The sequence below is a fragment of the Sardina pilchardus genome, chromosome 8 (genome assembly GCF_963854185.1).
Source record: "Sardina pilchardus chromosome 8, fSarPil1.1, whole genome shotgun sequence".
NCBI lineage: Eukaryota > Metazoa > Chordata > Actinopteri > Clupeiformes > Clupeidae > Sardina > Sardina pilchardus.
In genome coordinates this window covers 7,636,141-7,661,140 of record NC_085001.1, presented here as the reverse complement: position 1 = coordinate 7,661,140, position 25,000 = coordinate 7,636,141, and the positions used below count along the sequence as shown (strand labels likewise).

Here is a 25,000-nt window from a genome sequence, read left to right as displayed (position 1 = left end):
AAATTTCTTCAACTACTGTATGAGGTTAATACACGGGGGCAGTTAATATGGTATTAATATGGTTTTGTTTATTTTAACTTGTATAAAACACTGTCCTGTGGCTTAGACACAATGTGGCTAATACACAGGAAATAGTATGTACACAGTGGTAATGACAATGGGACTATAGACGGGCAGCTTGAACTGTGCGTGTTGTCTTCTCAAACACTTATAGGCTAACGATTCCCCCATGTTTACAAAGACCATTTTGATTGGCTTTGATTTGATCCGACTTTCCGCCACAGGTCTGATAGGTGGGTATATGTCTGATGTCATCTGGGAGAAAACAGAGTTCTGACACATGAGATGTCATCCACGCAGTTACCACAGAGGTTAGGGAAAAGCAAAGGTCAACATGGCAAGGTTTCGTCCTCTAGTGATGACACAGCAAGGACATGGCAAAACTGAGGTACACCTACCGGTTTACATAGCCACCTACAGTACAAGGTGAGAGTGTACTAGCCTATAGTAAGACAAACTGCAGATTTCTGCAGTTTCAGATCATTTAATGTAAATTGTGTTATTGTCTGCACATAGTCACACACACTTTGATTCTGTTACTCTCACACATTCATACACATGTATACATGCACAGCACACACACATTCACAGCAACAGAGTCACTCACACACAGATTGGAGCCTCCTACACTCTCAAGCATGGAGGACACCAGCAGTGCATCAAAGGCCATTTTTAGACCTATCTGGGGCAGGTTCCGCCCACCCACAGTGCAGGTTGAGAACACAGTCAACATAGGGGAAAGTACACACCTATGCTAACAATTTACCAAAATGAGTCAAAACTGTTAAAAAATGAAAAACTGAAAATAACTAGCACAAATATTCAGTTCTACTAGTTCAATAATACAAACATGCATATCCTACATCAACAAATCATCACATAATTACAAATAGCTTACAATAAGCCTATTTCACAAGATGTCGCCACTGTGTAAACTAACTTCCTCTGGAACAGCTCAGTCTATAGGAAAGACAGAAACAGGACGATGTTTTAGCCTGCCAATTAAGGCATCATTAACATCAACTACTGTAGGCCAGACACCTGGACACTGTGAAATTGGCTCATTATAAATATGTTTCATAGTTGCAAATCAATGCTTAACTAACCCTACAGTTACAAATCCTATAAATGCCTTAAAGGTGTCTCAAACTGTAACTGTCAGGAAATATTTGTAACTGTACAGTACGTTTGTTTGTCTACAACCTTCAACAACTACTGCAGACTACAAGAGGTCTCACAGTAAATCACACAGGTAATCCACAAGCCTGGAGAGAACAAATCAAGTTTGATGGACAAACCAAATGCACACAAAACACATCATCAAGCAAACAAACAGGACACATAGGCTATTGTCTACGTACACACACACACACACACTAATGTAATTTCCTGTGATACAATTATATTTTACATCCTGAACACACACCGAGCAGGACACGGTCAGCTGATGGGCAATATATTTCTGGGGACGACGCATGACTTTCACAGAAAGTCACGGTGACTCTAAATGGAGCCGCTGAAGAATAGAGCCCAAGGCCAATCTTAAGCCTCCATACTGTATAACAAGCTACTCCCACTGCAATCCTTAAGCTTTCCCCGCCACCATACAAAACCGATAATGTTATCAATATGCTATAAGCTACATGGTGACACCACCCACTTCTATGAAGAAATAATAAGTATCGATAATGTAGTGAAGAAATCTCTAGAACCTAAGATACTGAGAAACACGCTCATTCCTTATAGTGAGATCTACTCCTCTCCTGAACATTGGATATTCATCAGATATTTGAGTAACGGCGGCAGAATTCAGCATTTTAAAGATCACTCCAATCACATCTCTGCTCAGGGCGGTCACGACCACTGGATCCTTGTCACGAGATGATGGGGGGGAGGGAGGGGGGCCAACGAGCAACGAGGCGCTAAGGCATTACCAGGCATGGATCCTGGCGGATTTATGCCGCTGGGCACCATCGGGGACCAGGGATGACTGGGTGATGAAGGCATGGAAAGAGAGGGGAAGGGAGGGAGGGAGGGAGGGAGGGAGAGGACGAGAGCGTGAAGGGGGGAGTGTGTGTGTGTAAGTGTCTCTGTGTGTGTGTGTGTGTGTGTGTGTGTGTGTGTGTGTGTGTGTGTGTGTGTGTGTGGTATAGAGATGGTGAAGGGAGAGATGGGATCTTCAGGCGGAGATGTGGCGAGCAGCTCCACTCATGCATATGCAGCCTGGGAGAGTAAAGAGAGGATGAAGAGAGAGACTGGAGAGAAAGGATGGAAACAGAGGATGAAGAGAATGGGAACGGGGAAGTATGGAACGAGAGGATGAAGAGAATGGGAATGGGAAGAAAGGAGAGGAAGTGGGTGAGCACATGAGAGGAGAGGAGAGGAAAGAGAGGGAGAAGACAAGCAATGGATAATGTAGATAGGTAAAATGGAGAGAATGATGATAGAAAATGAGAGAAAGAGTCTGAATGAAGAAGAGTGAATGAAGAAGAGTGCTAGAGAAGGGGATGAATCCTGTGGGTTGCACAGAGACCAAGAGCAAGCTAGGTCTTTAGGCTAATCAGATCACCAGTGTGTTGTGTGCGCAGCTAGTGGCCATGCACTCACCAGAGGCCATGAGAAACCCAACCCTGCAATCAGAGGCTTCCATTCAGCCACACTGATTACCAGCAGATACATTACCAGCAAGGCCTTAAACTCTTAAACATGTGGCACTCTATTATGCGCATAGACAAAGCACAACACTACCTACCTACACACACACATACAAATGTAGAGCTTCTCTTTCTCACTGAAACAACACTCTCACACAAGCTCTCTACAATTTCCTTCTTTTATGCAAACACAAGCACGCAAACGTGTGCATACTTACTCACTCACACACACACACACACACGCACACACCTTCCTCTTCCCATCGGGGGATGAGAGTTTTGACATTTTTAACATATGGTGCCGTGTGGCTTTGGGCAAGAGCAACTCTGTGCTGAGCGTTAGTGCAGGTACGATGCACATAACAGATGCATAGCGAACACACATGTCCAACCAAACCAGACTGACCTCTTGATCTGGCCCATTCACTAAAAATACAAATGCACTCTGCAGGCAGATAGACACACATACATGTATACACACCCACAGCACTCACTAGCATAGCAACCTATTCTTCCAAAGTAATGCATGACCTGGTCCCACTTTTGAATAACTTGGTCCCACTTCTCCCCCTCAGTCCTGTTCTGCACACCACTGTCATACACATGTGCTTCACGTGAACCAAGAGGAAGCTTAGATGGTAATATTCTTTCATGGGAAAGTATATGTTTGTGTTGTATTTCATCAAGGAGCGGAACTGTCTGTTTTAAAAACTGTAATATTCTTCCATGGGAAAGGCAGGCCACAGCTACTGACAGTAGAGTGGGGGATTCCTTCAGCTTTAGTGTTAAGATAATTCAATTACAGAAGAAAGAAAGACAAGGAATAACAGACAGATAAAAGATCACGGCAGAGAGTCGAAGTTGAGAAATAAAGCCTTTCATAACAGGATGGACACAATGACCACTCTTATTCATCATTCTCTTATAGTGATGATTAGATATTTCTCAGGAACTGGAACATGCAACAATGCTAATTCGCCACATACAAAATGATCATTGATCATCATGGTCACTGACACCCTTTATAGCTATTCACCCACTGAAAAGAATGGAAAGGTGGTGGTTATGGTTAGAAGACAAGGGCACACTGTGAGGACCAAAGATTCTAGAACAGAGCTGTTCTAGAATCTTTGCTGAGGACTCTGATGGTGAGTGAGTGCTCGGTGAGATCTGCTTACAGAGGTGGGTGTGGCGGGAGAGTTGGGGCGTCTCCGTAGCGACAGGCGCTGGCTGCGTAGCGAGAGCCTCCGGAAGGAGTCTCGGCTGCGTGAGGCCAGGCTGCGAAGAGACGCCGCTCGCTTGAATCCGCTGCCTTCGTCGACTCCTCCTCCACCTCCTCCTCCTCCTCCCCGTTCGACATTACTCGAAACGAAGCTCAAAGCCCCTTGTAGGGAGCGGCGAACGTTCCCCATCCAGCCAGTCACCTGGGACTGGGCCACTGTCAGCTTGTCGCCAAAGTACTCCATTGCTGGTGAGTGAGGAGTTTAAAAGACAGGAACCACAGGTTCAGGTCTGGGTCTGCTGAGGTGCTGAGCTTTTTGCAAACACTGAAACAGGTTTTGTTTTGTTGGCCTCTAGGACGGGCTGTAGTTCAATAGTGAACGCATGTGCTTGAAGGTACTTGACAGAAAAGAGAGAAGAAAGAAAACACTGTCCATATCCTTTTCAGAGCTCCAGATCCAGTTTTTGAGAAAGCTCTTATAATTCTCTACATTAAATATGAAGTTCTCATAGTTCCCTTGTGTATTAAAGAATTACAATGAGATTCCTCGCTGTAACAAAGGTCCTCTGGTTCCTTTAGTAAATAGTGTATGGTGTGATCCAACCTAATTCAACTGAGCTCGCACCCATGGGTAGCTGGTGACCTGGTTGGAGCTTGCTGTCAAAACTGTCCCAGAGCTGGATCCTCACTCTCTTGGTCTGTGCATGTGAGGAACACTTTCTCTGGTGGAGCTGAATGCTGAGGGTCAGAAGCAGGTCAAGGAGTTTTCCTTTTCTTTTTTTCCTGATAACACACTCACACACACACACGTACACACACGTACACACACACACACACACACACACACAAGATTTCTCAAACACACTCGCTACAGCACACACAAATCGCCCACAGATCGAAGATCAGTCAGCTTGGCTTCTAGCTGAGTCAACCTCAATCGCTTGTGACGGTCCCACTGGCTGGCAGCTTACTTCAGCGGAAGCCTCCCTGAGTGACGGGCGAGCTCGCTTGGTGCGTCTCAAAAGTTGCTCTACTGAGGAGTTCAAAAGACGTGGTGCATTGCAGGCCAACGGTCACTAACGATCGCTTGCATTCCCACTGATCCTCACATCCTCCGCAGCTTTCTGGCTGAGCTCTAATGCAATACTATACGATGATGATTATCATCACCATCATCTCCAGTATCCCGGCTAATCCATGTTTTCTGACAGTCAGGCAACTCGAGGTGCACAAGCTATCTGTGCCACAGCCCTTGCCATCATGATCTTTCCACAAGGAGTCTCCGCTGAAGTATCAGTTTCTAAAATGTCAGGCACACCCTCTGACTCATCAAAGAGAGGTGTGCTCACTCTATTTCGGCTCCAAGCAAGCAGCAGTCGCATCCCTCACAGTGCGATTTTGTAAGGTAATATGCCTACTGCTGGAGACTGGTGACAGTGCTTCCAGCTGCCACAGATTCACTCTGCGGTCTTGTCCACCTTGGCTGAAAACAGGGCAGTGAGCTGCTTAAAAGTTACCGCATCTAACGCAACAGCTAGCAGGGCTCGTTTGGCCACACACTCCTGTCTCAGGCTCTGCATAAACACACACACATTAATGTCAAAGTGACAGATGTGGCGTTTTGTTTTTGGAGCCACGTAATAGGAAGGCAAGTCTGTCCCCTGCACAAGGCAGGGCGACCACACCTGTGCGATCGGAGTTTATTTTTGTTTTTTTGAAGTCTGTGCGAAGCTTCTCCTCACACACAATAAGGGTTGAAATGTGTCAACAACACTAACAAAACATCCACGCAAGAGCTACTTCTGAAAAAAATTTGAGAAATGCAAAACACGCAGGACAACGAGAAGACTCTGTTCTCCTCCTACATTGACAAATACAGCTGACAGTCCCAAACACGTGCCCTAACACACATTGACATACCTCGTGTCTCTCACACACACACATACACACACACACACACACACACACACTCTCCTGAGAAGTCTCTTCTCCAAACAACCAGCTCTAGATCCTTGTCCCTCTTAAATCTTCCTCCGTCACGCTGAGATTCTTCCCAAAACTCCCTCTTGTCCTGTGGTAGTTACAGTATATCCCTTGAGGAGACCGAGACGGAGACGCAGCCGGCTTCCCCCGGCGAGCTCTTCCTCTTCCTCTTCCTCTACGGGGGCAAACTCAGCGGGGAGGAAGCCCCATGGCTCCGCAGGCGCTGCTGCTGCTGCTGCTGCTGCTGCTACTGCCGATCCCCGCGCTCCGCTTCTCCTTCCAGCTCTGTGTGCGCTGCCTCTTCTGCTTGGTGCATTAAGGGGAGCACTCCGCCAACCAACATCATATGAGACTGGAGCAGAGGAGGAGGTCAAAATGCCCTTCGGATGCTCCGCTCACCCTCTCTCTCTCTCTCTCTCTCTCTCTCTCTTTCCTTCTCTCCCTCCCTCTCGCTCTCGCTCTCTCGCTCTTGCAGGTGCTAGCAGGTGGAGGATGAATGCGTCAGCGAATCTGCTCCCGGAGCACTGTGCTAGAGGACTTGTGCTCAAGGAGAAAACAGTGGAGAGGGAGGTAACTGTGAGAGTGAGGGAGGGGGCATGCGTGTGTGTGTGTGGGGGGGGGGGGGGGAGAGAGAGAGAGAGAGAGAGAGAGAGAGAGAGAGAGAGAGAGAGAGAGAGAGAGAGAGAGAGAGAGAGAGAGAGAGAGAGAGAGAGAGAGAGAGAGAGAGAGAGAGTGTGTGTGTGTGTGTAAGTGTGTGAGTGTAAGTGAGAGTGAGAGAGAAGGAGGGTTGAGGGAAGCCGGTGATTCGCAACAGGGAGGGAGGCGGGTGCATGATGAGCGCTTGGCGCTGCAGTGCCTGTTCCTGCATGCGGATGATGGGAGCGAGGCAGGAGCCGGGGGGAGAGGTGGGGTTGTTATGTAATCCGCCTGTGATCCCATATCTCTGGGACCGCACAAGGGGGGGACTTGGGGACAGAGAGAATAGATGGACAGAATAAAAGGGAAGTGAACAACAATGCAGAGAAATTGAGAGACAAGAGAGGGAAAAAGAGAGCTAGTGTTTCCAATGACTGTGTGACTGTGTGCGTGTGTGCATATGCCTTAGGCAGGCACGTTTCCTCTACACATCAACACCATCCACGTCACAAGCTGGACGATTAGAAGTGCTTATTCATAAGTAAAACCGATTGGCTCATCCTTTCACAGCTTTGTGTGCTGCTGCCCCCTGGTGGCCTACTATGAAAGTTCAGCTACTGATCTTTACAACGTCACAAAATCCTCAACATCCGAAATCCAAGAAAAAAAAAGAAAGAAAAAAAACACCGAAAAGAAGCTATACATTTAAAATTAGTCTCCTTCAAAATATGTTTAAAGGGACACTTCACCGATTAGCATTGAGCTTTGTATCTTTAGAAAACCAGTCATGTTTTTGAATGGTCGTGCATCATTCCCTCAGTTTGCCTTGAGATAGGAGAAATACGGATTTCGATGTTGGACTTCCTGCTTTCAATGATGTAAAAATCATAATTTTACATCATTGAAAGCAGGAAGTCTTATTCATGGGTTTAATTGAAATCCATATTTCTCCCATCTCAAGGCAAACTGAGGGAATGATGCATGACCATTCAAAAACATGACTGGTTTTCTAAAGATACAAAGCTCAATGCTAATCGATGAAGTGTCCCTTTAATTGTCATTGAACATCCAGTTGAAAAGTCAGGTGAGATAAAGCGATACCTTGAAGATCACTAACACTAATCACAGACCCTTGTGATCAATACATTAGATCATCTTTGTAGGTACACATCACAACAAAAGCAGCTGCAACTAACAATCCTCTAGCCTATCCTTCTAGCACAAGCACCACCAGGTCTGCATGGTTTGTTTCAGTGGTCAGCTGTGTTGTTATAATGATCAACTTTTTTCCAACACGTATTCAGGCTGAATTAATAATCATACCCACCACATGTGCACACAGTAAAACTCCACCACCGCACCCACCCACACACACACACACACACACAGTTAAATGGCTCAAACAGGAAACTGAGGGTGGACTTCTATTTTAGATGACAACAGGATGACAGATCACAAGGTGTGCAAACACACTCACACTCTGTCACACAAAAAACACATATTACACACAACAAACAAAACACACACACATACACACACACACACACACCTTACAAGTACAGAAAACAGCAAAGTAGAACACACTACTTTAATGTAGCAAATCCTTTCCTCCAATGCCACATATAAGATAAGATGTGTAGGGTAAGCATGTTAACTTGACACTGGAGATGCTGACTCAGATAGATTAGTTAGCACACTGCTGACCTCCTGTGAGATACAGCTGCTCTTCAGGTAAGCTGGTCAAGCAATTACTTGATTTCACATACTTTGCCCATTCAAGCTTTCCCAATCAATGCACAATTTGCACATTCTAATAAGAAACCCTGACTAGAAACTAGATATGTGCATAACATCTACTGATATATAAAATTCCTTACAGGGGGTTGGATTAACTCTTGATTAATATAGGTATGATGTAATTGTAGTTGATGATGAACGGTTTATCCACATTTATTGCATTTCTATTTACTTGTTCATGCTAATGTTGCCGTGACTACCTTGTGTTTGGATCTCACAGCTGTGAAGAAATCTTCCCCTGATAAGGAAAATGCCCATTTCTAAGTAATAACACAGGATGGAAGCACATGCAATGAATTGTAATGAATGAATGCACTTAAAATATAGTAATTTCTTACCAATTAACTGAGGTTCATACATTGTCACAGGAGAAGGCTGCACATGGAAAAGCCTTTCTTCTCCATGTACTTCTTTTGGATTAAAGCACGGGTATGTCAGTAATCAAAGAAAGCGAGAGTACAGCACTCCTAGTCATATGTATAACTTTTTTTCTCTTTATTCTTGCCTGTGAATGTCTGTCAGTAACAACATTGACTGGTGCAGTAGTTAGGCCTTTTCCCACCTAAGGTCTCTCTCTGCACTGTAGCTTGAGTGTTGGGATAAAAGCGTGAATACATGTAAATGTACACAAATGTTATACACAATGTGTCTAATTGGAAATGACTGAATCCGAATGCGTGAAATCCCAGTTTGTGATTAATGAACATTCAGTTGTACTCAATTAGAAAGTTGAATACCCATCCTATTCTCGATGCGCACAGCTGAATCCACTAAATTCACTTCAAGCCTCAGTGTTAACCATTTGTCTTTGTACTTCTGACTTTGTCTTTAGTCTTTGTCTGAGTCTACAGGATCCATGCAGCATGAGGTGGTGTGCTGAGAAGACTGTGGTTTTCAACATTGTTATCTTTGTAATCACAGCGGGCGAAGAGCCATTTAAATGACATACATACCCCTCCCCCCACACACACATGCAGTTAAAACCTCAGGGAGTGCTATGAAACTTCTTCAATTTAACACATAAAGTATGAGGGCCCAAGAAAGCAATGACATCAGCCAAGGTCTCTGCCACTATAGACAACATCGCCAACAGAGCAGAATTTCCTGGTGACAAGCCTGTTCAGCCCTTACAGTAAGACCTGCCAGTGATGATGAAGCAGTTATACACTAACGCTCCCTATGACTACGCTGAGGGGAATATGGCGTACCGTTATGATGTCATTTTCATAAGAAGAACAAATAAAAAACTCCCAGGGCTTTAAAGTGGAAGTGAGAGCATAAAAAGATGAACAAGGACTTTTGAACGTCACGCACAACAAATGATCATCTCTCACTGAAATCAGAGTGGTCTGGACAGACGAAATGACTAGGCATCACTATAAATAAATAAATCAAACTATTCCAGCATATTGAAACTCTTACACAGCTATACATGACCAAATTGGGTGATTCATGACATCAAGAATCCTTCATATACACAGCAGAACAGCAGAAACACTTTGCCACCTCATGAAAACTTGACCCTATAACTCACTGAACATACGAGTATGGTTCTAGTGCAGTCTACAAAGGTTTCCAGGACATTTGTATCATCATCATCAGAAAGTCCTACTCCATTATTTTGTGAAATTCAAATTCCTGTGTGACAAAGCACTAGTGCTCTGGTGAACTGTGTGTTTGTGTCCAGTGTTGTGGCAAGTCAAATCTAACATCACCCCTTCCTTCTTTCCCTCCCTTCAAGAGTACACAGAGCTTTATCTACGAGAGCTGCCTTTTACATCACAGGCCCACATATCTACTGTGAATCAACAGATGAGACTCCACTTACCCACAGACGCTGCAGAGGTCTGAAGCAGCATGGACACAGATGCGGCTCCATCACCATTCACCCATCTACACACATACACATCCGACGATGCCTTCTCCTTCCTCCACTAACCCTGGTTGTCTCGCAGCAGTTTAGGTTTAACTTTTGATCTGAAACTCTCGCTCTCGCTCTCTCTCTCTCTCTGTCGCTCAACCACTGTGCTTTCACTACGAGCAGACACAACTTCCTCTCTGCACTGAATCAGACTCTGACTGGCCCTCAACTGCTGTGGGAGTAGCGTGGGTGATGCGAGCATGACTCTTCCTCTGCAGATGACCCAGTCAGAGAGAGAGAGGGAGAGAGAGAGAGAGAGAGAGAGAGAGAGAGAGAGAGAGAGAGAGAGAGAGAGAGAGAGAGAGAGAGAGAGAGAGAGTGTGTGAGGGAGAGAGAGAGGTTGAGAGAGAAAGGGAGAAATAAAGAAATAAAGAAAGAAAGAAAGAAAGAAAGAAAGAAAGAAAGAGAGAGGTTGAGAGAGAAAGGGAGAAAGAAAAAAGAAAGAAAGAGAGAGCAAGAAAGGGAGAGAGAGGGAGAGAGAGAGACAGACACAGAGAGAGAAGAAAAGAGAAGAAAAAGTGCGAGACACACAGAGTGAGAGAGACTGGGGGAATCTGACAAAGCCAGAGAGATATGAAGGGGTGGGTGTGTGGGGGCACAGGGGAGTGGAGGGAGGAAAGACAAACACTCAGAAACAGACCCCAACAGAGTGCAAGAGAGAGAAGGAGGAGGAGGAGGAGGAGGAGGAAGAGAAAGACTCGAAATGGAGATGATAAGAATGGGCTAAGGAGACAGAAAGGGTGAATCGACGAAGAAACAGCAAGCAAGACAGAAATGAAAGTGAGAAAAAAAGAGAAACGTGGACTATTTATTTCAGTAATATCTATAGATTTGCACTACTGAAATAAAAAATTCAGGCCAGGTCAGGTTATAATTTAAAATGGTTAAATAAAACCGTGTTTGAGAGAAAAGTAAAGTGTGGGTGAAGTATTAGGGTAAAGTGTAAGGAGGACCAAAGACAAAAACACTCTTTCCACTTCAATACCTCAGCCAGTCAGTCAGTCAGTCACAAAAGTCATGCAACTGAGTGAGAGGCTGGCTGAACAAAACCAGTCTCTTCACAAGACAAACAAACCTAATCTAGAACTAACTGCAAATATCTGGACTTAATTGGTTAATTAATGACCCAGGCTGGCTTAACAGGGTCACTGGGTTTGCTCAGGCCCTGGTGAGCATCACACGAAGGGTTAACCAGAGATTCCAATTAGACCACCACTTTAGATCAATTAGACATCATAACGTCTTTCCCACAACTTAGTAAACTATGACGGAATCTGCTAAAATGACAATAAAAATAATGTTTTTTTGAGACAAATGACAGGTCTACTCCTAGAATATCCTACATTATGCACAATAATAGTATTAGCAATAATACCAATGCTAATACAATGGAATACAGTGGAAAAACAGGGGTTTCATATGAACAAAAAATATAAAATGATTTGTGTCCTATCAAAACATCTTTCGTTTAACTGGAAAACTAAAGTTCTCCTGAAAATGGTGACCTACTTTTTCAATATATACTGAAACCTTGAGCCTAACCATCACTTCCCATTCAAACGTCAGTGAACAAACATTTATGACGTATAGAGAATTGATTTGCATAAAGGAGGATTTGACTGAATTGTACATTTCAGTTCTTTCTTTTGAGAGGATGCCACTGTGCAGTAGGGCTGCTCGATTTATGGTAAAAATCATTAGCACGATTATTTTGTGATGAAATCCTCAAAATAAAATCAAAATGGCACACGCCGGGTAGCTACAACAACAATTTATGAGATTACATAAATCATATAAGTTTTGGAAAGAGTAGTGTTCCTCCAAGTCCTCACGTTATCTCACCCTAGGAGCTAGTAGTGTCTTCAACTGATTGCAGATGTGTGTAAGCAAATACTTTCACTGGTCATATGACCCTACTGTCGATAAGCAGAAACTGATTGAAAGGCTATCCCTGGGGGCTGGGGCCAATAAACAGATAAGGCATAGATCAAGTTCTTTGGGACATGCCAGTGTGACCTACTCCACATACATGTCACACAACAATCCAACCACCAGGTGGCGTCTGTGGAGCACGGCTCTAGCCAAACCACACACTCACCAAACAGGTTTCCTAGACACAACAGGCAAGCTGAAGTCACTTTTTTCACATGGTGCAGGTTGTGTTACAGGGGGAACAGGCGCATATGTTTACTCGAGCAAATGCCTGCCTCAAATCTGCCGGGTAGGTTTGTCTTTGTAGTGCCCTATAATGATCTAACTCATAAAAGAAAATGTGTTTGCTAGGGGAGAGCCATGGAAAGAGTCCACCACGCATTCCTCAGACCATGTAAACTAAGGAATGTGCACACATACTTATTCCTCATGAATTCTCCTCAGGTTCAGTGCATTTTCAAATAGAAGGAAATGCAGAAGAGAAGCATAAAACAAAACAGATTGTGTGTGTGTGTGTGTGTGTGTGTGTGTGTGTGTGTTGGAACAGGTGGAGCAGGAATGAAGTACACTGGCAAAAAATAATAGTTTATGAGTAATGCCAGAGGCATTCACCTCCAACAAAAACCCTCCCGTCAATAAACATGCGGACGTGTACACACACACACACACACACACACACACACACACACACACACACACACACACACACACACACACACACACACACACACACACACACACACACACACACACACACACACACACACACACACACACACACACACACACACACACACACACACACACACACACACACACACACACACACACACACACACACACACACACACACACACACACACACACACACACACAAACAGTTGCACCACCTCTAGCTTCCTCTTAATCTTCCATCTGATGCATGATAGCAGTATGGGAAGTTTGTATGGCAAGCGTGCATGACTAACAGGTAAAATACTTAGTACTACTGGTTTTCAATAGTAAGGTGTGTTTCAGCACAGATGAGGGTGGCAGAGAGAGTAGGCGTCTCTGACTGGGTAAGTGTGCACATGTGTGTGTGTGTGTGTGTGTGTGTGTGTGTGTGTGCGTGCACGTGTGTGTGTGTGCGTGCACGTGTGTCTGTGTGTGTGTGTGTGTGTGTGTGTGTGTGTGTGTGTGTGTGTGTGTGTGTGTGCACGTGTGTGTGTCTGTGTGTGTGTGTGAGACTCACCCCCCAGCTCTGCCGTCCCTTCTCTCTGTGCGCACTGCGGCTCCTCATGCGGTTCGACGGTGCGTCCACGGAACTCTCGGCCGGAGTGGAACGCCGACTCACGCTCCTGGAGCGCATCCGAGACAGCTCCTGCACACACAGGACATCAGACACAGGACACACACAGGACACACACAGGACACACACAGGACACACACACACATTTGAACAGCACCATGTCATGTTAAACAATCCTATAGATCCTACTTTATCTATTAATAACAATGTTTCGATTGTTTTACCTATTATGCAAATATGCAACACACCGACACACACATTGAACACAACTATGCACACACACACACACACACACACACACACACACACACACACACACACACACACACACACACACACACACACACACACACACACACACACACACACACACACACACACACACACACACACACACACACACTCTCTTTCTCAACCACAAAGTCATAGACTTGCTCACTCATTCACACGTTCACGTTCATAATCAATCCACATCCAGAAAAATCAACATTCACCCAAATGTAAATGCATCCATGCTGATGCCTGTAACTCTAAATACTTAAGACACATACAGATATCCAGATCATACTAAAGCCTTTACCTGCTGGTTTGGCTCCCTTCGGGCCGTTCTGCCCGCTGGTCTTTGTCCCTGAGAGGCCAGCTCCCAGGCCATGGGCTCAGACACACCCGCGTCTGCACTTGCAAACTGCTGCCCCGTGCTCCGCATACTCGAGTCCTGCCCTCCATAGGTCTCTCTCCTTTGCGTGGAGGCAGAGGAGTGGGACTGGTAGGGCAGCGATGCCCCAGAAAAGTCACTCTCCGTGGGGAAGGCAACCCACCGCCGGTCAGGAAGCATGGCTGGTGAGTGTGCGGGGACCATAGGAGTCGTCTGTGGGGTCAGAGCAGAGTATGCTGCTGGGTTAGGGGCAGTAGCTGCTGGGGCAGGGTTGAGGGGTTGGGGTGAAGACAACCCTGGGTTCACGGTGACTGCTGGGGTGGGAATCAGAGGAGGAGGAAGTGACGGTATCAGCGGAGCTGCCTGAGGTCTCTCCGGCTGCCTCTGTGGCATCTGGTCCATGCTGGTTCTGGTTCCAATGGCAGGCCTCCTGGAGGCATCCGCCAGAACCCAGGGGTCATCCACCAGCACCCCCTCGTCCCTCGGCCTTGGTTGCCAGACGTCGGCCTGAGATGACGACCACGCCACGTTGGTCCCCGCGGTGCTCCTCGTCCCGGCAGTCAGCCAGTCCGGCTCCCCTGAGCCCAATCCCCGGTCGCCTGCCCGGAGTGATGCCATGGGCTGTGGGAGGGGATGGGGAGCAGTCTGAGGTACGGCCTGAGGTCTCACCCACTCTGAGCTGGTAGGCTGCGTCTGCTGTGGCTGGGGTTGCACTTGGGCCGGAGACGGTGCGTGTGGCTGGAGAGGTATCTGGGTTTTGGTCCATTCTGGAGTGAGTTGCTGCATGTGGTGTTGGTTGTACTGGGGTGGATGTTGGGCCGGGGCTGTTTGTGTTTGATGATGGTGATACTGTGGGAGTTGTTGAGGCATGGGCTGAATTTTGGTCCAGTCTGGAGTGAAAGGTTGGTTTTGGGGCTGGGGCTGTGGTTGGTGTTGGTACTGAGGGTGCTGCTGGTGGTTTGCAGGTTGAACTCTGGTCCAGTCCAAAGACATGGGTTGAGTTGGGGGTTGATACTGTGGTAGAGGATAAGGCTGCGTTTGCTGTTGTTGTGGAAACGAGGGCTGTGGTTTAGCCCATTCGGGGGTCTGAGGCTGAGCTTGTGTTCTCACTGGAGTTCCAGAAAGGTCCGTGTTCTGGAATCCAGCCACTGGGAACATCTCCCCTGAGGGAGAGGATTGGGCTTGGTTCTTGAAGGAATCAATGTCCAGGATGGCCAATCTGTAAGGCTCCTCTGCCCGAGGGGAGGGCTGCTTCCAGCGGGCTGAAGGATGCTGCTCAGTGGGTGTGGTGGGAGTTCTTCCAGATCGATCACCCAGGTTCACAGTATCCAAGTCCAGCACTTTGGGTCTGAGAGGAGACTCACTACTCCTCTTCTCCCTCTCTGCTGCTTTTCGCTGTCGTTCCAGCTCCTGTTGTCGCTTCCTCTCCAGCTCCTCTTCCTTCCCTTTCTTGCGCTGCTTCTCCTGCTCGGCTTGTTGGCGCTCCTTGTGCCGCTGTGCCTCAAATTCGAGCAAGCGTTGTCTCTCCAGCTCCTTGAGTCTTTCGAATTCGTCCAGCTCTCTCTGTCTCTCTCTGTCGATCTCCTTCTGTTTTTCGCCTTCTTTCCATCGCTCAATGGCTCTTTGTTTGTCCATCTCTCTCTGTTTCTCAAGTTCCCTCTGCCTCTGTTTTTCAAGTTCTCGCTGTCTGTCCAGTTCAAGCTGTCTTTGCCTCTCCAGTTCTCGTTGTCTCTCCAACTCTCTCTGTCTCTCCAGTTCTCTTTGCCTCTCCAATTCTTTCTGTCGCTCAATTTCCTTCTGTCGTCTCTCCATCTCCTTCTGTCTATCTATCTCTCTCTGTCTTTCAAGCTCTCTCTGTCTGTCAAGCTCCAACTCCCGCTGCCTCTCCTGTTCCTTTTGCTTTTGCCTCTCTCTTTCCAGTGCCTTCTGCCTTTCCAATTCTAGGTGTTTCAGTCTCTCAGTTTCCCTCTGCCTTTCCAGCGCTTTCTGTTTTTCCCTTTCTATCTCTCGCTGTCTTTCCAGTTCCTTTTGCCTTTCCAACTCTCTCTGGCGCTCAAACTCTCGCAGCCTAAGCCTCTCCTGGTCAATCATCCGCTCCTTTTCCCTTTCGTATTCCTTCTGTCGGTCCCGCTCTGCTTCTCGCTGTCGCTCGAGTTCTTTTTCGGCGGCCTTTCGCTTTTCGTACTCCATCTGTCTCTGCCGCTCTCTTTCCAGCTCTCTTTGCCGCTCCAGTTCTTTTTGCCTCTGAAGCTCTTTTTGTCTTTCGATTTCCTTTTGCCGCTCCTTTTCAGCTTCCCGCAGTCTCTCCGACTCCCTTTGTCTCTCCTTCTCCCTTTCTGCTTCTCTCCTCCTCTCCATCTCTCTCTGCTTCTCCCTCTCTCTTTCTTGCTCCCTCTTCTTCTCAAACTCGTGTAGCTTGCGTCTCTCTGCCTCCATCGCATCGTCTATCACCCTCTGATCCCTCTTTCCTTCCTTTTTCTGTTCCCTCGTTCCCCCTCCTGCATCCCTCCGTTGGGGCTCTGGCTGCTGAGTGTTCTTCATGAGTGCAGCATCCAGGGAGGGGTTCCTGCGTAGCGGGATCACCTTGCCTTGCGAATCCATTCTCCCGGACCTCACTGAGAAGTCCTCATAAGGCATATTAACAGACACCACCCTCCCCTCTCCTCCCATAAATGTCCTCTCAAGTCCTCCATCTAGATGAGACCCCGGTTCCTGTATCTGTCCAGTGAGTGCGAAGTAGGTAGCTCTCGGTTTGGTCGCTTGTTCATCACCCTCAAGCATTTTTGGTCGTTTAGGTGCCGCAACCTCTTCTCGCTCACTCTCGATTTCTCGCTCTCTCTCCCTTTGTACGTCCACTTGTTTGTTTTCTACCCGAGGAAGGAAGTTCTTCTCCACCTCCTCGTCCTCGTCTTCCTCCAGCTCAGCCGCTGCGGCCCTGTGTACCTCCATCTGCCTCTGGATCTCCTCCTCCATCATCCTCACCATGTCAGTCTTCCTCCCTCTCTCTGCTTCACCCTGACGTTCTGTGGCATCCACAACGCCCCACCTTTGCAGGGACCCAACTCTGAGGTAGCGAAGGTTGCCGTCTTCCTGCCCGAGTGGGTGTTCACTTGGGCCCTGGTCTTGACCCCTCTCATCGGGTCTCAGTCCTGCCTCTGAGCGACGTGTGCGTAATGTGAGGGCCCGTTCCTCCAGCGGAGCCAATGGCACCTCCTCACCCGTGACCCACTTCTCACCTGTGACGGACACAGTCTCAAACACGTGATCCACACGCTCCAAGTTGGCAGGGGATGCTGATTCACAATAGACTGCCATGACCAGACTGCCGTCGTCATCATCGTCTGCCACAGGGTGGGCCTGCAGGTCACCTTTGCCCCGCAGAGAGAGGCTCCTGCTGGGCTTGGGCTTCCCTGCTGCCCCCTGTGCTGCACCAGGGGCCGCGGATCTCCCATCCTCCACCATCTGCACGCTGTGCCTCTCCACAACGTTCTCAAAGAGGGCTGCTCGGACTGTCTGCACCCCACCGCTGGGGCACGTGCCCTGGGCATCACTAGCTGTTCTGCGCCCCTCAGTGGGCCTCCAGGAAGATGGGTCGGGCTGGTCATGGACTTCCTGTAGGACCTCCTTCCTGTCGCCTTCATGATTTGTTTGGACACTGAGGGATACGTCTCCAGGCTGCAGGGAAGGAGAGGGAGCATAAACAATATGATTAGACTTCCCTCAGAGGCATTTCTTTGATGTCTGACACAAGAAACCGCTACATACAGTAAGTTTCACATTGAAAATATTTAGTTTGAAAGATGGGAAATAGTAATACATAAGTTCTAACTATAGTAAATACATTTTGCAATTGTATTCATAATTGTGTTCTTAATTTCTTTATTAAAAAGATAACATAATAGATACATAACACACTATGGGAAATGTATGACCGCTGGACTAACTTTAGGGTAATTGTTATTTTGAAGGGAAAAAAATGTAATGCTAAAGGCTTATTGACAGATAAGCAAATGTTCCAGCATGCCACTTGATTACATCTCACCCCAAAACCTACTGACTCACAGTCAACACAGTAGTCAGAGAAATTGAGGCACAGCCACTGAAGCAGGGAATGGCTTTCTGCTAGACAAAGGTGAGACCTGTCTACACCTCTAATCCCTCTAAAAAAAACCAAGCACCGACAGCTCCTTTAAGTAATTACAGCCTTTTCTCACTGAGAGCAGTGCCCATCAGTCAGCGATATTGCCAGACAGCTTTGTCACCGATTACTGACCACGGGTGACAGAGAAGAAGTATACAGACATAGATACTGGGATGTAGACCTCAAAATGGATTTATGTTCCATTCCAGTGAATGGTGTGCACATGAGATATTTTTTAGCAAAACAATTTGAACATCTAAATTATGTTAAAGATTAGTAGGGAGTATAAGGGAAATATTTTAAGACTGCAGATAAGTAGACCCACTAGCCCTTTGCCATATGCATCAATGTCCCAAGTCAACATTTCAATAATTAACAATAACATGTTCCTTCCTTCTTCCTTATTGTTTTAAATTTACATGAATGTTGACACCACTAGAACATACAAAAATAGCTCAGTAAATACTCCATACCACATAAGCACCTTTGAATGTGAAAATAATGGTAGTCAGAGGCCACAATGGGTAAGAAAGGAAGGGGTAAAATCCATACAGGTGTGGACACAGAAAGAAGATCCATGTCAGCTTTGTTTGCACTGACGAAGTTGGGTGGGGTGCTGAGACTCCGCAATCAAAGCTTTCTCTTGCTTTCTGACCTTTCCCCTGGGTGTGTGTGTGTGTGTGAGTGAAAATATTTCATAATCACCACCGTCACACGGCACATGACTAATACCCCAACTCAGGTTACGAGCCTTTTTAACGGCTCCAGCCTCCCCTCTGATATTAGAGATCCAGACCAGAAGGGGAAAAAAATCTGGCTCGTCGTTTCTTTTTCCTCTAAAGAACCAAATGGAAACACAGGGGGAGGTCTGAGAGTGATGTCATACTTCAGCTATAATTTCTACCAGGTATTTTCAAGCACTAAAAGCCCTTTGACTACAACTTACATTAGTTGGTTCCAAAGTCATGCAAATGAGTCAAAGTCAAACAAAGTCATGGGTGATACCAAAAAAAACCTGACTTTGTCTACATAGGCTTTAGGATGTCTTAGGGAGGGCCAAAGGGAAGGGAGTAAAATCACATGGAAATGCAGGCTTGAGTAGAAAAACATGCAAACTTTGAAAGCTGACTGTTGGTCTGGTCCTTCGAGGGAAGCAAGAGCCAACACATCAGTATGCAAGTGTATTGTCATGTAGCTGTGCTGTGCAGGTATTGGTCACAGTGACACAACAGGCCGTGCAAACAAAACAAAACGGCACAAATAAATGCACAGCCCTAGGGATATTATAAACTGCCTCGGATAATAAGATATTAATACTATCGTTGGCTACAGTCTCACAAGACAAAATGATTCAAATATCTGAATTGTTGCAAACCGGTGCAAGCAATTTCCTGTGCTTCTCAATGCTGTTGTTACTGCATAAAGCAGACAACGGGGTTCAGACACACTGAGAAACACTATAGGTCCATCTTCTCTACATGGATCAAATCCTAGTCCTGGACATTCTTTTCTCTATGGAAATCTGCACTGTACCTCTCGTTTAGGCCAGGGGCTGGTTTCACAAACCCAAAGGTAGACTCTGACTACGGCTTAGATAAGGGGTCAGGCAGTAAAAACTAGGAAACTAGGTGATATTTTGAACCCTATATCTCCACCAATGTTTGGACATAAATAAAGAGTCCCGACGATACATAAATCGCACATGCACTGCAAATGTCCTGTACTTGATGTATCCTTCTTTTACTGATCTGTGCATGAGTATATCATAATGTGACCTTTCTGAATTCCAAAAATCGGAGTGCAAATGGCTGGGACACACAAAAAACTGAAAAAACTAAAAAAACTGTTGAGTAGTCAAGCGGTGCGAGAGGAAGTGTGTCTAAGGTCATGATGGCATACCAAAAACAAGGAGCTCTGAGAAGCTCAATATGAAATAAGAAAATTGTTATTCTACCTAGAGATTCCATTATTATTATTTATTACTATCATTTTTCCCAAACCCTGTTGTAAATACCGTAGTCAGACTTCAGATAGTCATCTAAATGAATCCGTTAGACAAAGCAGATCTGTAGAATGATCCAGGTACAGTAACCCTACAGTCCAATCTAAAATGGCTTTCTGGAATTGGCCCCCGGTCTTGGGATTAGTCCATCTATGGGACACCAGCACCATGTGTTTTGGGTACACAAAATGTAGACAACATATAGCCTATTTCAAGGCCTCCTTATAATAAGGCAAGTTATTACGGTTTCTGTTTTTCATACTTGCTGTTTTGCCACTAGCAAGAGGAATTCAGAAGTACATAGTTATGTTTCACTATCTTACCAACAGCGTGCGGACACACACACACACACACACACACACACACACACACACACACACACACACACACACACACACACACACACACACACAGTGGGTCAGAGAAATTAGGTCAAACATTTTAGCATACAAACATGTGGCCCTTGCACAAGGCCCAATTATGAGCCTTTGAATGCATAGTCTCTCCCCCTCTGCACAGAACAATGGGTGAGGATTTGTTGTTGTTGCCTTCACAAAAGGCCCGGTCTTGCTCACACTGCTGCCGGTCATTCTCACCTTTCCGTGCTGGTCTCCTTCACTGTCCAGAAGACTTTTACTCTCACTTGTTGGAGTTGTGGGGGAATCAATGGACTTCTCTGAACCAAAGCTGTGAATTGAAGGTGGACACTGTGGTTATCAATCACGATCTCCTCGAATGTTAAAACCATTAGCTACATCAAGGCTATTGTTTGATCATAGTGCTGTTGTTGTATAAAGGGAGAACGTAGCCTAGGAGGGATGCATGCAATATGGATATATCCCGTTCAAATATTGTGACAATAAACACGTGACGCAGTGGCTGAACACAGACTGAACAACATGCATCAAAAAAGAACATACTAAGGCTAACCTCTTAGGCTGCGTTTAGACTGCAGATCGGATATGCTCAATTCCGATTTTGTGCTCATATCCGATTTTTTTGATTGTATGTTTATCTACTTTTGCCAGTAACCCAAATCCGATCATGTGTGCTTACATTTGCCAGACACTTGAAATGGCCCGCATGCGCATGGGCTGAAAGTTTCTTGGAAAACATTATAGCCTACGGGCACTGCACCAGTTAACACAGAAAACACATTCACACATTTTATTATAACACTGGTTAACAGTTTCAGTCACACAAGACCTATAATGCATGTCTAAGTCGACTAATTAACTTATTGTCTGCATCTGAAAACAAACACTTGCTGTTCCAGAATGGAGGCGACAGAATTAAGTCTGCTCTTTGCATTCAAAACCCTGCGACGTCCTTTGATATTACCAAAATTCTAAAACAGAGAAGGAAGAAACGGGCAATCATATCAGCATACGCTTACGCTGCAATTATTGCTGCCACCTCAATTGAAAGGGACATTTGGGTCCGCGAAAGGACGCAGGACTGGTGGGAGCTAGTTGCCCCACCCACTCTGAATTGTAACCTCGTCATTAACAGGCGCAAGATTGTCACAGATTAATGACGTGTGGGACAAATTGCACTGGAATATCCGATCCGATTTGTCTGTTTATACTGTAGACACATGAGGAAACGGGCCTGTACCTGATCTGAGGAGATCGGAATTCATGTTTTTTTTTACTGTTTACAGTTTTTACTGTCGTGGCACGGATCGGATACATGCCACATGAGAGCAAAAAATCGGATTTGGGTCACTTCAAACTGGCAGTTTTTTTTTATTTTATTTTTTTTAATTATTATTATATTATTATTATTGTCTTAAATTGTCAAAATGTAAAGCACTTTGAGCTGCATTCTGTGTATGAAAGGTGCTATGCAAATAAAGATTGTTATTAGTAGTATTACTATCAAATACCACCTGCCGCATGTGAATTAAAAGATGCAAGTGAACCTACAATAGCATCTATTTTTAGATCGAAGTCCCTTCCTTAATGGTACTTTATGTCATTGACACAAGTGGATGCAGAAACACTCCTAGACAGTAGGGTGTGGCCACTAGACAAAGGCTTAACATGAGCAAAGGAACACCGTATAATACAAAATACTGCGTGCTGTTGGCGGTGAAAACAAACAAAGTAGAAAGTGTTCTAAATAGACGACGAAAAGTAATCGAGCCTGGGTATTTTCACTTGTGTACAATAGTGTACGATTTCAGCATAAGACATTTAAATGTTTTCCCTCTGTTCACATGAGAAAGATTTCTTAATTACTTTTCAAAAAACCCTTCAACATAAAAAAAAATCAATCATAAATATGTTTACCGCTTGGTGAGGTCTCTTGGGAGGGGGCGTGGCTTAACCACAGGCTTCTGAGGTGGGCTTTGAGAGAGGGGCGTGTCTTCTGTGAGCTTTCGGATCCGCTGCTTCACTCCGATGGCTTTGTCTGGGGCATCCGGGACCGGCTGTGGCGCCGAGCGAGTCTCCACCCCGTCGGCAGACGTCCGGCCGCCTCCGGGCACGGTCAGCGCGGAGGAGTCCAACAGGAGGCTGATCCTCCTCTTTATGCTCCCTCCGCCTTTCGCCTCCTCCTGTTCCTCCCCCGCGTCCTGCTTCCTGCTTTCGCCTCCTCTTTCCTGCGTGGTGGACACTTTGCTCTTGTCCTCCGTGCCATCTCCGCTTCCTCTCTCTTTGTCTTTCTCTCCACTCCTGGTCACACCTCTCGTTCTAGTCCTCCCATCATCCTCCTCCTCCTCCTCCTCTTCGTCCTGCTGCTCCCCTCGTGTCGCTTCCGGCAAGTTCTCCTTGCTGGCAGCTCTGTGGTGCACGCTGAGCCCTGCGATCTCGAACCTGGAAGTGAGGTCGGCAGAGAGCGGCCGTCGGCCTGCCCAGCGGGGTCCGGAGATGCCGCCGCCGGCCGAGCCCTGGGCGTCCGGAGAGGAAGAGTTGGGCAAAAAAATGGCCGACATGGGCCGGGGCCTGCCGCCTCGGACCTGAGGCCGGAGAGGGACGGGGGCGGTCACCTCCATGGCGGCGCGGCCTCTGTCCGGCTCTTTCGCTGCGGTGTCCTTCTGCGGCGCCTCGGTCAGGCCCACCTCTGTGAGGAAGCCCAGGGACTTGGCCCGGGTCATGGTGGAGCCCGGCGGTTTCTGCCGGGTCGACCCGGACCACTCCGCTGCGGATCGGCCTGTCTGAATGCCCCCTCTCTTTTGAGGCACTGCAGGTGCCGCCACTGCAGGCTTCTTGGCCATCTGGGAGGAAAAGGGCTTTTTGGGCTCGTCCGAGGCGAGTGGCGGAGCTGGTTTGAAAGGCTGGGCCATGGGCTTGCTGGTCTGGCCCGAGCTGGGCCTCGGCTTGGCGGAGAAGGTGGAGGGCGTCGGCCTGGCGACAGTGGTAGGGGCGCCGGTGGACACCGGTCGGGGCTTGCTAGCCGCAGCACTGGCCAGCGGCAGCTTCGGCGCGGCGGGAGGATCTGGCTTGGAGACGGACAGGCGGGTGGGGTCCGGGCGAGGCTTGGGCTGCGGCTTGGGGGCGAGGATGGGCCGGATGGTGGGGTTCTTCTCCACGGCGTAGGGCTTGGGGGTGAGCCGCGGCTTGGGCCCTGGGGCGGGCTTGCTGGGTTCAGAGGTCAGGATGAGGGCACCCGGGGGGCAGGCGGGGCCCTCCATCAGGCTCGTGTTGCTGGCGTCGGCCAGCGGGCTCAGGTGTAGCCGCGCTCCCACCACACCTGTCCTGCCCGCGTCCAGCTCCACCTGAGTGGCCATCCTTACTACAGCTGCGGGAAAACAGAGTGTGTCACCCGTTAAGATCTCAACCACGTTACCCTAAACAGACCTGAGTGGCCATCCTTACTACAGCTGCGGGAAAACAGAGTGTGTCACCCGTTAAGATCTCAACCACGCTAACCCTAAACAGACCTGAGCGGCCATCCTTACTACAGCTGCGGGAAAACAGAGTGTGTCACCCGTTAAGATCTCAACCACGCTGACGTACACAGACCCTAAACAGACTTTCCAAACAAGTCATCACTCTGTTGGCAGAATAAGTAGTAGTAATAATAATAATACATTTTATTTATATTGCGCTTTACATCAAATAAATGATCTCAGAGTGCTACGATGCATACACACACACACACACACACACACACTCTATAAGAATGGTGAATACCGGTAAGTCACCTGTTAAGATCTCAACCACGCTGACCCTAAACAGACTTCGAAGTCATCATTCTGTTGGCATAATCTAAAAATTACAGTAAAAAAAAAAAAAACTTTCTTAAACCATTTAGCCAATCTTACAGTCGCTGTTAGTGTCGTTGTTACAAGTGCTCAATACATATCAATAGACTAAATTTAATAGAGAAAAGTCACTGACTCAAGCACTCTACACCTCTATCTCTAGGCCAGGCTAAAAGCTATGGACAGAGGATCCAATTATGAAGAGTACAAATAATGACAAAAGCAGTCGGCTACTCTGCTGTAATTTAATTTCACCTCACAAGAGAGGGCATTACACACCACTACAATCATTTCCACATTAATGGTATCTTAGCCACATGGAGGACAATAGGAGTGTCACATCCAATGCGTATTTACACTAAACTGCATATCAGGAAGAAAGCCAGTACTTCCACAATTCTCTTCTCATGCATTACAGGAACACTCTGGCATTCACTCCACAGCAACCAGACCTTCCCCTTAATAATAACATTATGAGATGAAGGTGACATAACTTCTG

The 25,000-nt window shown here is 46.8% G+C and overlaps 1 protein-coding gene across 4 annotated transcripts in view; it reads right to left on the bottom strand.

Annotated features, from left to right (window-relative positions):
- si:ch73-138n13.1 (uncharacterized) overlaps nucleotides 1-25,000 on the bottom strand; it is a 43,481-nt gene that overhangs the window by 9,788 nt on the left and 8,693 nt on the right. For 2 of the 4 annotated variants that reach the window (XM_062542545.1, XM_062542547.1), the window contains exons 3-7: nucleotides 24,178-24,200; nucleotides 22,586-24,012; nucleotides 20,888-20,978; nucleotides 14,074-17,823; nucleotides 13,437-13,565 (exon numbers count right to left, since the gene is read on the bottom strand). In XM_062542545.1, coding sequence (XP_062398529.1) covers nucleotides 13,437-13,565; nucleotides 14,074-17,823; nucleotides 20,888-20,978; nucleotides 22,586-24,012; nucleotides 24,178-24,189 — 5,409 coding nt within the window. In that variant the 5' untranslated portion in view covers nucleotides 24,190-24,200. Of the gene's footprint in view, nucleotides 1-13,436; nucleotides 13,566-14,073; nucleotides 17,824-20,887; nucleotides 20,979-22,585; nucleotides 24,036-24,177; nucleotides 24,201-25,000 lie in introns of all 4 variants that reach the window. The other 2 variants (XM_062542543.1, XM_062542546.1) reach the window with 1 other exon arrangement.